Source organism: Camelus dromedarius, chromosome 5, assembly GCF_036321535.1.
Source record: "Camelus dromedarius isolate mCamDro1 chromosome 5, mCamDro1.pat, whole genome shotgun sequence".
NCBI lineage: Eukaryota > Metazoa > Chordata > Mammalia > Artiodactyla > Camelidae > Camelus > Camelus dromedarius.
Genome location: NC_087440.1, coordinates 4,451,521 through 4,466,696, shown reverse-complemented (window position 1 = coordinate 4,466,696; position 15,176 = coordinate 4,451,521). Strand labels below are relative to the sequence as shown.

The window sequence follows — 15,176 nt, the reverse complement described above, 5'->3', positions numbered from 1 at the left end:
TAGTAAGTATATAAAGAAAAGTAGTATAATTCCATTGCATAAAATTCTTAATTCTCACACTTACAGTAAGAGTAAAAAATGAGAAAATAACATACAGGCAATTCAAACAAAAATTTTAAAAAATAGCCATCTTCATTAGTTTTAAAAAAATTATATCCCATGAATGTGCTCTTTCTTATTTTTAATTTGTCTTCTCTGGTTTATAAAGTGTCAGTTGTAAATCATCTTTTATATAATCGAGCTTGAAATTATATGCAATATATTATTAGAAAAATAAGTAATAAATTATTGGGAAAAATATCAGAAAGATATTTGTTATGTAAACATATGCATTATTAACCAAAAAGTAATTTGCATCTATTAATTTTAATATCACTTGCTGAATTTTGGCATCTGATACAACAGAAGCACTTCTCATTTATAGACACTTCAGCTTCAAATTTCATATTTAGATCACATCTCTTTCTTTAATATTAAATTTGTCTAAATATTTCCCACTCTATATTTTAAACTTTCAGGAAAATAATTTATTTGACAAAAATGTCTTCTAAATACTGTTAAAATCAACAGCATAAAATATGCACCAAAACTTACGCTCGTAATTTATTTCCCAAAGTTTGAATTGATCAATATTTTCATATAGATGATATGTATGATAGATATGATAAACAGTAATGCACATACACATATACATAAATAAATGTATATTTACATATACTTATGTAATTGTTTTTGATGTGTGATATGTTCTAATCAACATGTCATAAATTAACTCACACTACACACACACATGTGCACACACACACTTATACAGAGTTTGGGGATTTGATAAAATGACTTTTAATACTTTCAACTTTATTAGGTAAAATGTCGATAACTCTAACAGTTAATCCGATTCATGTTTTTAGGTTAACAGGATTCCATCTGCCACCGCCAGTGACAAGTACCAAATCTGTGTTTTCACTACGTTTGACCAGTGATTTTGCAGTTAGTGCTCATGAATTTAAAGTATATTACAAAGGTAAGTAATGGTAATATAAAAGGACCACTGACCAGTTTTTAATGCAAAACCAAATTCTACAGGGTAATAATAGAAGAAAAGTCGCCCAGAAGGAAGATACAGTGCATCCTGTTATGTCAAATCTTGTACCAAAATTCACCTTCTGAATCATCATCAATGTATAATAAAATACTAGACTTGGCAGGCTTTAATGTCTCATTGCAGTGCACCTAGACAGAGGAAAACCTTTCCCTTAAATCTTCTTAGATGATATCATGACATCACCATAGATAAGGTTAGATCTTAATTAAAGGGAACAAAATGTGAGAGTAAAAGGAAACAAGGCCTGATTCGAGATTCAGGCATTACAAACTCCACCCTATTCTCTTCTGTTCTTTGCCCCTCTGCCTTAAAATAAACTGGTAATTTGGGTTCTCTGCAAGTTAGAATCAAGAGAAGAGTCCATTAAGAGAGAGAGTTGACATTTTCCATTTTAAGCCAGTCTTTCTAGTCTCACAGATCCATGATTTCTTAACCACAAAGAGGCAAACAAAGAAGTACTTAAAACTGAAAGGTTTTTATCTGAAAGTTTGGTACAAACTCATTTGGCATCAAAAATCTGACCTAAGCTGATTTGACTAGAGGTCATTTATAATCTTTATACGTATTTATCCTGCATAGCATGGGTACTCATGTTTCACCATACAAATGTTGTTTGATAATGGGGTGATACCCTAGGCTCTGCTGATGGTATAAAAAATGTACAGAATCTGCACTTTTTTTCCCTCATTAAAATGTGAAAAAATTCTAAAGGTGAAAGTAACTTGTTCCCAACAGTTTCAGATTGAGGTCATGTAGTTGTAATTTCTTTTTGATGTGACTTCACAATAAAATTTCACTTAGTTTAGGAAGGAGCCCCTTCTACATCCATAGGAATAGAATAACAGAATTCAACTCACCTTCCCAGGACCATATTACCAGAATGTATCACATGAGATCCAATATCGTCATAAGAGACACACATATACAGTAGCAGCAGTAGTTACTTTTTAAAGCACATAATAATTCAAAATATGATATGTTTAAAGAGCACATAATAAAACAATCATGTATGAAATAGAATTGCTTAAATATAAAGGTTAACAGTTTGCATGTGGGGAAAATTTTAAACTAAACATTTCATACAGTGCTTTTTCCCTAGTGGGGAAAAATACCCTCTAGCAAACAATTGAGTAAACATATTTTTTTCTTTTTTATATCCTAAATAATGCCATATTGCAGCAGTTGTAAACACTATTTTTACCTAATATATTTCTGAACTATTTTTCTTGTGTAGCATGGGAGGATGCATTCCAAGACTTATTTTTCTCCATTGTGACTGTAATAATCATTATTTTTTGAAGGTCCATTCACAATGGTTATTTTTATCTTGGCAACTTGATTCATAGTTTAAAACACTACAGGCAGAAAGGTTTAATTTTAAGTGTAATTTTGGCAATATTGAAGGAGTTAGTAATATATAATTTTCGTTAAAGGCTCCGTAACAGAAAACCTGTACTCTGTCCATCAAAGTATAAAGATATTTTAGATTAGTTTATTCTTTTGGCAAGTACTACATATACTGAAAATGTAGTAACTTGGAAGACGTATTATAACGTTGTCACATTTTCTGGTTTGACTGTCAAGTTTCATGAAATATACTCAAAAATATTTCCATAGCTCTCCATTGTTTCTACAGATACAACATCAAATTTGTCTCTTTTCTGCTTCAGTGAAAATGGATTCATATATCTTCACGATGTTTAAATGTATGGTTGGGAGGTCCTGACTTAAAATATAAAGTACTAGGCATCTAGGTGGTATTGACGGATTGATTATGATGCTGTTGGACACCTTCAGGTATTGATTTGTGATGAGTATCCTCTACCATGTGTATTAGTTTTCTATTGTTACCATAGCAAACAACCAGAAATTTAGCAGCTTAAAACAACAAAAATATATTCTCTCACAGTTCTGAAGCTGTAAAGTCCTGATGATCTCTGTTAGCTTCTTGACTCAGAGTTTCACAAGGCTGAAATAAAAATGTCAGCTGGTTAGGCTCTTATCAGAAGGTTCTGGAAAGAATCTATTGCCCACAGCTTCTAGAAGTCTCTCCCTTATATGTAAGCCCTGCAGCTCCAAGTCAGCAACTGGTGCATTAAATCCTTCTCATACTTGAAATCTGACTTCCCCTTCTTAAAATATCTCTCTACTACCTTCTTTTCTCACACATCTCTGACTTTAGATAGAGAAAATTCTCAGCTTCTAAGTGCCTATGTCATTAGATTAGCCTTAATTATCCAGGTAGACCCAATCTCCCTTTGTCAAAGTCCTTAAACATAATTACATCTGCAAAATCATTTTTGCAATTTAGTATGACATATTCACAGGTTCCAAAGATATTGGTGTGGAGGGGTGGGATAGGCTTCATTTATTCTAACACACCATATGCAATACTATATAACATTTTACAGGGGAAGGAGCTACAAGCATTTATTTATTTAACAACAGCCAATGACACTGTCAAGGCCATCTGGTGTATTGTGAAGTCCAGAAAACTTAGCTTGAAATTTCAAAGCCTGTCCTGCAAATTTATACCTGCATTTTTTTATCTTTGTAGGATGATACTACAATGTCTAAGTCTCATCTTCATTTCATCTCCCTCTGTATAATCATTTACTAATTATTTTCTTTGTCTCACAAGAAAGTTTCCTGAGACTTTGTCCTTACGTACTAATATTTATGAGATCTCTCTTTATTAGAGATATTGTGCATTTATCTGTGCTTCTCAAACTGTGAATGATGAACCATATGCATCAGAATCACCTGGAGAATTTGTTAAAATGTAGAATTCTTGGCCCCAATTACATATCCTGAATCAGACTGTGGAGTGAAGCCCTAGAACATGTATTGCAATTCCAGTTGCAAATCCAGTGTGGAATAATTGATAAATGTAAGTCAGTCTGTGATCATCACAGAATTTCCCTGTTGTTACAAACTTCTATTGCCCTACTGCTGCCTACTTACTTTAAAACTGTGGAGAGTGATGTTCCTGTTTCAAAAATTTGATTACGTAGAAGAACTCCTATTTATTGGAAACACTTTTAAATTTCTTGAAGTCAAAGCTGTGAGGTGTTAAACATTTGTGGAAAATTTTCCCCCATTAATATCTAGCTGTATGTATCTTTATTTTTCCTCATTGTTGTGTGCCATACACTTGAATTTCTTGTCACTATTTTCCAAAGTTTGTTTCATAGAACTTTGGTTGCATATGTTTGTCAAGGTTAATAAAAATGAATGAGTAGAATACCGTTCTGTGAAGCAATATGTTTAGGAAACACTAATGCATACTAAATTGAATAGTCCTATAGCTGTTTTTCAAAATTTGATGAGGCGAAAACTGGTGGATCTGGGTTCTACAGGGCACACAGTAGGAAGTCTCTTGTCTTTCTAGATCTGCCAAACAGAATTCAAAATTTATTTGTTTCTCTACTAAAAGTTATTTTGTATAATGGACTCCTTTTACATTTTACTTTCAAATATGCATAATCATTCTTTATAGGTGAAAGATTATACAGATATAGCATAGAATATCTTATCATCTTAGAATTACTTATTGTGGAAACAAAGTAATATAATCCAAGCATACAATGGGTTGTATACATATTATATGTACTCATTAAATATTATATGTATGAATTGGCTACTTTAATAACCAGAAACATCTCAATGAAAATTTCAGCATATTATCAGTGATCTAATTCAATGATCAGAAAGAGACATAAAATAAAAACATAGTCTAGGAAACCACTTCAAACACAAGGTAGCTATTACGCCATAATGACTGTTAATGTGCATGACTAAGTAATTAAGAAATTATAGGGATGAAAGTCTCAGCTTTGGCAAACTTGCTGTTAAATTATTTTCATTTTAATTCATAAATGTAAACATTTAGCCAATAACACTATTACTACTAGGTAATATTTATAGAGTGATTTCTTTGTGCCAATAATACTTCTAAACATTTTATATGGATTTTCTCACTCTAGAAAATCATATAAAAAACTGTAATGAACAGTAATTCAGTAAAGCACTAACCTTAATGTAAAAATATGTTTAAATGCCCTAGAGATATAAACTGTATACATTTTAGAGACTTATTTTATATCTAACTATAAACTATAATTTCATTCTACTTAAATATATATGACATAAAATTTAGTACACAAGAGTACTACAAAAAAAGAATTGTTGATAAGCTGTGTATTAAAACAATATGAAACATAAAAGCTGAAATATTTTTGCATACATTATATATTCTGTGTTCTTTTTAAACACTTGACATACAAAAGAATATTTATACTATTTACTATTCTATTTTAGCTATCTGTCACAGATGTTTAGTAAAAGTTTTTACTTGAGAATATCAAATGATTTTAGTGATTTTGAATTTTAGGTGTTATTTTTCAATTCCTAAGCTTTAAAAATTTGAACTGCGGCACCATAAAATTTAATGGAGAGATTACAATTTAGAATGAAGTCAATTATGCTTCCAGCAAGACAGCTAAATTGTAGCAAGAAAAATTTATGTAATATAATTATATATATTAAATAGTTTTCTAGCAATGAAAGTAGGTTAGGTTCATAAAAAGAAGTTAACGGATCTTCACCTTAAATATTTTTAAGAATAAATGAGAGATATCATTCTTTTAAAACATAATAAAAGGAGATGTGATACATGCAAAGACTTTCTAATCTCTGATCAAATTCAAATATTTTGCCTTTAGAGTTCCATAAAGTCTGGCTTAGGTACTGAAATATCTTAATAGTTTTGTATTGAAATATCTTAATCCTTAAGTAACCTTCTAGCTAAGTCCTGAGTGCCTTCTCTTCCTTTTATTTATTTTTTTATTGAAGTATAGCTGATTTACAACGTTATACTAGTTTCAGGTTATACAACATAGTGATTCAATATTACATTCTACCTTTTAGTGTTTTTCTGCTCACAATAGGCTGTGAGAAGCTTGAGGGTGTAGAACCTATTTTACCTGTTTTATAAATTGCCTCCTATTGCAACACATTCTTGGCATATTGCCAGCACTTAAATGCTTGTTAAATTCAATTGATACATAGGATTATCTAATAATCTGATCAGTAATGAGGAAAGATTTAATACATCTCCCGCTTTCAAAGAATTAAAACTCCAGTGAATATGTTAAAAGGCAGATGTGGACTATGTTTCAGCACAGTATTCACATAAAATAAATAAAGTTTAGAACAAAAAATGGCCTTGTATTTGAGAAAAGACAAAATTATACTTAAAATTATTTTTACTTTTTATGGATATTTTTCTTTCTTAAAAATATTTACTTTCTTTAAGCAAAAGTTTCTTTATGAAACATTTTAAAAATACAAAAGTACTCATATGGCATAAGAAAAATCAATAATAAAAAGCTATTAAAGCCAGTGACATATGACCTACTTTTGTGTTTCATATGGAAAAGATGAGGTGGCATTCAAGATTATATTTTATTCTCCAGAAATAAAATTATTAAACTTGGTATGTTATCTCATTTCAAATTAAAGTTTCTTCTTTTATAAGTGTTGTTTAATGTGTCACATCTGTCAACTGCTATACTTTATTATTTTGATATGAGTGTTAAAATGATGTTTGAGACAGTGATTGGTTTAAGATTTTAAGTATATGTTAAATATATCTTTTGTGTTTCGTACAGTTAAACACCATCCATTGTGATAAGTTGTTATAATTGATAGTATACAACTAGTGGTTTAAAAGAAAAGTATACTATGAGCTTGGTTAAGGAATTAATCTGTGGATTTATCTTGATTTCACTCTTATCAAAATGTAGTAAATTAGCAAAATATAATTGTATGTTTATTATTCGATTATAAGTATGATAGCATATCACAGAAAATTACATTTGAATAGGTTTCTTCCTTATAAAAATAATTATACTCTTTAACAGAGCACCATTTACTATAATAAAAAATAAACTAATATATATTAATACATATTAAAAAATAAAATAAAATGTGCAAATCAAATATTTCAGTGAGAATAATAAAGGACCATAGTATCAATCAACCTTGTAGTTTATCTATTCTGTATATACAAGTTTGTATTTTCTAATTCTGAACACCTAATTTATCCCTCCCTCCATTTCCTTTTTGGTAACCATAAATTTGTTTTCTATGTCTGTGAGTCTGCTTCTGTTTTGTAAATAAGTTCATTTGTGTCATTGTTTTAGACTCCACATATAAGTGATATTCTGTCATTTTTTTAGACTCCCAATATAAGTGATATTATATGGTATTTGTCTTTCTCTGTCTAAATTACTTCACTTAGTATGATAATCTGTAGGTCCATCCATATTGCTGCACATGGCATTGCTTCGTTCATTTTTATGGCTGAGTAGTATTCCACTCTGTGTGTGTGTGTGTGTGTGTGTGTGTGTGTGTGTGTGTATACATGCAAGACAACATAGTTAACAAAAATGTATTAAATATATCAATAAAATTATACTTTTCCAATATAGTGTGATATGTTATCTTGTCTAGAATATTCTTTAGGTTTTGTATACTCTTTTAACTTTATTTTTTAAAAGTGAACCTGTAATGCTAATGGATGTGAGAAGTTCCTGTCAAAACCTTAATTAATGGGGTGCCAACATGAGAAAAGAAGATGCAAAAAGCATGTTTTTCATGTGGTCATAGGTTGGGGGCATATAATCTTAGTACTTTCAAAGTCATAACTGGCTAAAGTAGATGGCAAATAGATGATGAAATATCAAAAGAAATGCAAGAAGCAATATTAATGAATAATACTCTTTGATCAACATGTTGATGCTTCTTCATGTAATAGAATATGAATTGATCTCAAGGCATTGGTTGTTGGACCCTCAGTATTATTCAGATAACTAAATGCTATTAGTTATTGCTCTTTTACCTATTACATTAAATGATATTTCAAACTATGTACTTAAAATATTTGAATATTTCTAAATACTTTTCTTCACATTCATTTGCATTTCTAATACTTATTTTGGTTATCTGCCATCTTTGAGAGCACTTATCAATACTTTTGGTCCTTACACCATGCTTTGAATTGAAAATTTTATTTCTCCTTTTACAAACAGATCTCTGATAGCATACTCTTTTGGTCTTAATTGGCAAGGACTAGTCATCACTTGCTATGCTTCATACAACCTTTCATTGTGCTTTTGCATGTAAAACATACCACAGTATTTATTTCTCATAAAGATATTTAAAGGGATTTTTTTTCTACAAAATTGTTGTTCCCATTTGTATTGATTTTACATTGTTCCATAATAAATTACCACCATTTTGTGGACTAATACAACACAAATTATAATCTCATAGTTTATAGGTAAGAAGTCTGGCATGGATCAGTTAGGTCCTTAGTTCAGATCTCACAAGGCTATAGTCAAGATATTGGCTAGTACTGTGATTACACCTAAGGCCAGGGTCCTATTTCAAGTTTACTGGTTGCTGCTAGGGTTTATTTCCTTGCAGCAGTATGACGGAGGTCCTTTTTTCTTATCAGATATTGACCAGGGATTTTTCTTAATTTTTATAGGCTGCATGTGGTTCCTTAACATTTTCCCACACACACATCCTCAAAGGCAATTCACAACCTGGTTTTCTTCCAGCTTCGCTGGAGTATATCTCTCTGACTCTCTTCAGTTGGCTAGGGAGGAGTCCTGCATAGCACAACGTAATCACAGGAGCAACTGCCCCATCACCATTGCCACAATATAACCTCAGGAAAGGTGCAACTATCCCATCATACCCATGGGTTCCACCTGCGTTCATGAGGAAGAGGCAGAAATCTTAGAGCCCATCTTAGAATTCTGCCTAGCATGTCATATTGAGCGACTCTTTCAGGTGATAGTTCAAAACAGTATAGAAAATACATGAAGAGAAAGAACAAAAGGTTAGAAGATGCATTTATAATTAATCAATCAAAGCAGATCCATTCTTATCTAAAAAGAGATACAGTATTTTTTATATATTCTCTCCTTACTCTGGAAAATTGATTTCAGCTTAGTAAATAGCACATTTTTATATTCTATTGCATAAATTAGATGCAATTTAATTATAATCTTATAGTGTGCTTCAGATTTTTATTTTTCAAGATGATCACATTTTAATCTGAATTTATTTTTCTTTTTAGTAAGGAATATAGGGTAATAGAAAGAGTTTTTTACAAGACCTAGTATTTAAGGCTATCAGATGCTGTGAGACTCTATTCTTCATAATGTAAAATGAGTAATATAACACTGAATCTACCAGGTTCTTTGAAGATCAAGGGAGTTAATGATGTCAAAAAAGTGTAGAACCTGGTATTTAAGCAAAATTCAATAAATGTTAGCTAATATCTTTGCTGTTCTATCATATATATTCAATAGTATATATTGGTAATAATGATATATATTCATATATATTACAATGTTTAGTCATGCCTTATAAACTCTGAATTTCCATTTTCTCAAAAGGAGCAATATATCCAGTTATTTGTTTTGTCTTTCTCAAAATATTGTTCAGGTAAGAAAATTACCCCAGTGTTATTTGGGCTAAATAAGTTATGCAGTACTACCCTTAGGTAGGGTTTCCCTGGAATCACAGTACTGCCAATGGGGTGATCAGCTTGAACCAACAGTAGAAAAGACACTTTTCATACATGCACACACATGTGCAGTCCTCTTTCAGTGAAAAGGCTTAAAACCTTGACAGAAGCTACAAGAAGTAATCCTCTCAAGAGCTGTAGCTCTGAGCTAACAGGTCAGTGCTAGAGACAGAACTGGAACATGATGAGGCAGTCATTACAATCAACTGGAAAAGAGGCTACAATGGAAGAAAGCCAAATCTGGAACAGAAATTAATTGAATAATACTTCTTACACAGATACAGTCCGTTAAGTAAGTGCATACACAAAAATTCATAAGAATTTTATGGATAATTATAAGGGCCCTGAAGCAAAGAACAACCACCTTCATACAGACATTGTGGCTAGGAGAGGTAATATCTAGAACTGAAAGCAACAATATGTGCCAAAGTGCAACAGTGTTCTTCCAGTCATTTTGATTAAGTATAGTTATTTTCTACTATTGACAAAGAAATAACAGAAACTACTTAACCATTCGTAAAAATCTTATAGTTCTACGTATCTACATATTATTAAGGACTGTGAAAGTTCTGAGATTTTTGCCCTACTTGAAAGTTAACAAGTTAGCCTGCCATGGCTTCATAGATGTTGGCAGAAGACACAAAACTACTGAGTCAGGGACAAAGGGCTTTACTAATACAGCAACGTAAATAGAGTACCAGCAACCATTCGGGTTCCTCAGTTCTCAAGGGACAATGAGAAGAGGGCCAGGTGATGCCCACATACACTGTGGGTTGTGTGTGGAAGAGGAAGTCTTGAGCTTAGGGAAACAGGATCTTTTATAACAGATAACAAGTAAACAGGCCCTTTGCTCTGGAGGAAGATAATATTGCCATGTTGTTGCTGAACAAAGAGAGTCACTATCTCTGCTTACAAAAGGTGGAAAACATGAGAGACACATGGAAAATTGTTTCCCCAATGCATGTGTATAGTGTTCTAATACCACAGGATTTGGATTCAATAAATCTTACACAATTTTTAGTCACTTAAAAAAATTCCAAATGAAAGGTATCTGTAAGTATTATTATACAAAGATCCTCACATGCATAGATGTTAATCTAAAATTTTGAAGAATTTTTATTGGCCATATTTAGTATTTTTTGAAGCATGTAATAAGCTACAACAGTCTATATAGACTTTTGGATAATTTTGTAAACATAATATGAAAATAATGAGCGCTCTCTCTTTCCTTCTTTTCCACCCTCTGTGTTTAAGGGGCATTTGTTGAACTCTCTTTCTATAGTGTGGGATACATCTACTCCATCATCATTTCATAAGAATTTCTCCATCTACATTTAATTGTACAGTCTCTCATTTTGTCCTTTGTGCTATTTTTTGTTTTATATGAGGGTAATACTAGTTCATATGATGCATTGATTATTTCCTAGCACAGTTATCACAACATAAATTCCAGATGACTCTAACTAATTAAATTTAAAAAATGAAAATGTATAGACCATGAAGAAACATAGTGAAATATTATCAGCTCATGGGAGAGGAAAGCTTTCAAACTACAAAAACCTAAAGGAAAATATGTCACTAAGGAAAAGATTGATAGATTAGACTAAATAAAATGTGAAAACAGCTGAATAATAAAAGTAATGAAAAAACCATTTTTATATTAAAAGGCAAAAGAAAATATGGATTTAAAATCTGAAATCTATAGGATATATATTATACTTACATTTATATACATAAAACACTATAGATACAAAATTAAATAGAAAAAAATTTTTGCTTGTGATGAGAACTCTTAGAATTTACTCTTAACAAATTTTATATATAACATACATCTGTGCTAATTGTATCAATACTGTTGTACATTACATTTATAGTAATATTTATCTCACACTGGAAGTTTGTACTTCTTGAAAACCTTAATCTAATTCCCCCTCCCCCATCTCCTGCCTCTGGTAACCACATGTCTAATCTCTTTTTCTATGAGTTTGTTGAAACAGTTCATGTCCTTCCTTAATATTCTTTTATAAAGCTAAAAATACTGTGGTTTTACCAATAAAAAGGCCTGAAACACAATCTTGTCTATTTACTAATGCCTTCCAAAACAGCTATTAAGCACTTACCATGTTCTAGACATTATATTAGGTATTAGATAATCTTCATTGTGGCTCTCAGGATGCTTATGATTTGGTGGAGAAAAATAAATAATAGCAACAAATTTCCTAAGTTTACAAAAGTGCATCCTTTTACATTGACACAAAATAATTTGGTCACACAAATATTATTGTTCACATCTACAGATGAAGAAAAACAACATCACTGACTTTTTAGATAGCAATAAGCTGGAGCCGACTCCATTAGGAGAGCAAACTGCTCACTGTGACTCCTCTTTCCAACTCAGCATTCAGTGACTTCATGTTGATACTTTGAAATTGGTTATGTTGGGAGTATTTACACCGTGGAAATTAGCAAATTTTTAAAAGTAGGCTTTTTTTGTTTTGTGTTTTCCAGAGAACTAATTGTTAAACATTTACCAGCCCAAGGCAGTAAATAGCAGACAGACTACTGGAACTATGGCCTCATTCTTTATATCCTGCACATCTTTCTGTCTTACATATGCTGGTGGAAAGCAGGGCTTTCCATGCTTCCCTGTTCATAAGAACCACCTTTAATCTTGTTTAACAGCTGATTTTTATTTGGAATGTCTGCGTGGGGCTCAGGATCCCAGATTTCTAACAGAATCTCATTGGTGCCAATCCTGCTGTCCCACACAGCACAAACCACATGATGCAAAATCTTTCATGCTTTGTTTTAAAACTTTCAGTATCAGTTTGGTCATCGTGTAATTCCAAAATACCATCAATCAGCCATATTTTACTGGCTTCAAATAGAGATGGGATTTGTTGCAGCTAAACTATTCTACTTTTCCTTCTGTAACATGGTTGAAATTGATGTCCATAACTTTTCATTGTTAGAAATAAAAATCAGCTGAAAAGGGTGTTCTCTGCATTCCATCTTGTTAGTTCCACATGTTATTATTAGGAAGCAATGTCATTTTACAAATTACAGAGTTCCTCTATATTTTTAACTGTTGATTTCTGAAAATAATGAGTTCTAAAATTTTCTAGTGAGCAGATTGTAAGGGGATGGAACCTATTATGCCATCTTCAATTACAGCAATGCCATTAGCTAATTTTGCAGTTGTCACTAGCTCTTGATCTGGGGAAACAATGAGTAACATTGATACTGACCATGAAATCCTTTATATGTAAATTATCACAAATCCAAATTTTGTTACAATAATTTTTAGGATACATCTTAAGTGTCTTATAGTCTCTAAGAAAACAAACAACTTGGATTTGCATTATATTCTCTATGAACCACCTCAGCGGCATGGATGTATTTTAAATATATAATACTTAGCAGCAAACATATTATAAAATTATTTAATGCTTTCCTAATCTAAAGTTCAAGTTTCTACTTCTTGTAAACTGACTATACTTCAATTAAAAAATATAAAAAACAAACAAAAGACAAATAAATTTTTTACTTTTCTTCTAGTTTCTTTCTGCAATGGCTTCTCCTGAAACCTTGTCCCTGGATTCATTAGTAACATGTAGGGCATTCACATTACACACTTCTCCTCATTTGGATAATTGCATTTTTTGATATATTTATTTACTGTAATAAATATTCATTTTAGATAAAGAATCAGAAGCCTGGCTTGTCCCACATAAGTTGTCACCCTCGAGGAGAGTTCATGCACATAAATACTCCCTGATAGATCCTCCACCAGCTTTGATGTCCCCAGGGTGAACCACAGCTGCCCTCCACCTCTCCAGGAGATCCTCCTAAACAAGTAGGCAGAAAGAAGAGCACCTCCACATGCTGATCAAAATAACAACAGGCGCTTAGTTTAGCAATCCTAAAGGGAAAAGATTCCTTTTTCCTCCCAGCATTTGAACCTTAATCACAGAGATGAATTCTCATTGGACATATTGGGCCAGTTTCCATTCAAGATCAATCATGACTGCCCAGAAGATGATTAGTTTGGCCTACATCACACTCCCAATCCTTAGGTCAAAAGTCGAGGATCATTTCCGAAAGAAGAGAACATGGGATCACAGAACTATCACTGTCCACTATCGCCACTCACTACCTATGTGACCGTGAGCAACATACATGAACTCTCTATGCCCAGCTTCCTCATTTTCAAAATGAAGAATAATGCCTTCCTGTAGGACTGGTTTAGTGATGAGGTGATGCATGTAAAAAGCCTAACACAGTGACTGACATTCAGTAAATGCTCAAGAAATATAGCTCTTATTACTCAGTATTATTATTTCTTCCTCTTGATGCCTTTTATGAAAACAAGCTCTTAGAAGATAGAGATCAAGTCCAATCAAATAATAACTGTAGTCTTTATGGTTTTGCCAGAATGGATAATTGTTGGAAGACCTGGTTTGCTTCAATTGAAAAGTAATGTTTTCAGTAGATGATGCAAGGATGATGACCTATGAAAATCTCTTACAGAAAGGAAGAGATGAGGTAGAGAGAGAAAAAAAGAGTTGAACAAAGATGAGCAAATGGACCATTGAGAGCAGGAGAAAAAATACAGAATAGCTTGAGATGATTAAATATTGTCATGAGAGACATTTTAAAGTTAGATAGTGAGGTAGGGAAAAAGAGAATTACACAAGTAGCGAAGCACGAAAGAAAAAATAACTAAAACTTTTTAAGGCAGAAAAATATGAAAAGAATATCAATTGTCCTTGGTTAATGAGAAAATTATAGCAATAAGATCTATATCAGTAGCAGTGGAGGGGTGATAGAAAGAAAAGTTTGGCATAGAATTGATAAGAAAAAAAATCAATTGATTTTATCAACTGATCTGCCCAAATGTCCCCAGAAATCCCTATGGCAAGGACCACTGATCTCTCAGATGTATCACCCCAGGAGCAATGTGAACCTTAGTTTGGGAAATCTGACATGATAACTTTGGCCTATGCATTGGTTCACTTTATATCTGAACTTACATTCTGGGCTTTTCTTTTAGTCTAGTATCTATATTTGAACTGTGTTCTAGTTATGAGAACTAAATTCCTATTCTATTGGGAGTCAAGTAGAACACTTTTTTCCTCATGCCCCCACTTAACAGAATGTCTTTTCAATTCTCTACCTGTCTGCTTTGATTTTCTACTACTGGGGCTGCCATAATCCTGTAATAGCAATACAGGGAGATAGTGTCAAATTCAGGTACTGGCCTTTTTTAGTTTGGTCTACCCACCACTCTGGAAATTCTTATATCTATCTGTAGTATTTCTCCATGTGATTTTTATGGTTTTGAGAAAAGGAACTTAACATTTTAGTAAAAGATGAACTTTGAAAGGTAGTAATTTTCTGTCAGAGGCTTTCCCAAATTTTTGAGTTTGATGTAAAAGATGAAACTGGGGCTGCCATAATGCAGAGAAG

General features: G+C 32.2%; 1 protein-coding gene across 1 annotated transcript in view; it reads left to right on the top strand.

Moving 5' to 3' along the window:
* The first annotated feature begins 867 nt into the window (after positions 1-867).
* LOC135321359 (adenylate cyclase type 1-like) overlaps positions 868-15,176 on the top strand; it is an 82,955-nt gene continuing 68,646 nt past the window's right edge. The window contains exon 1 of the mRNA XM_064486355.1: positions 868-1,021. Within this exon, the coding sequence (XP_064342425.1) occupies positions 868-1,021 (154 nt within the window). The remainder of the gene's footprint in view (positions 1,022-15,176) is intronic.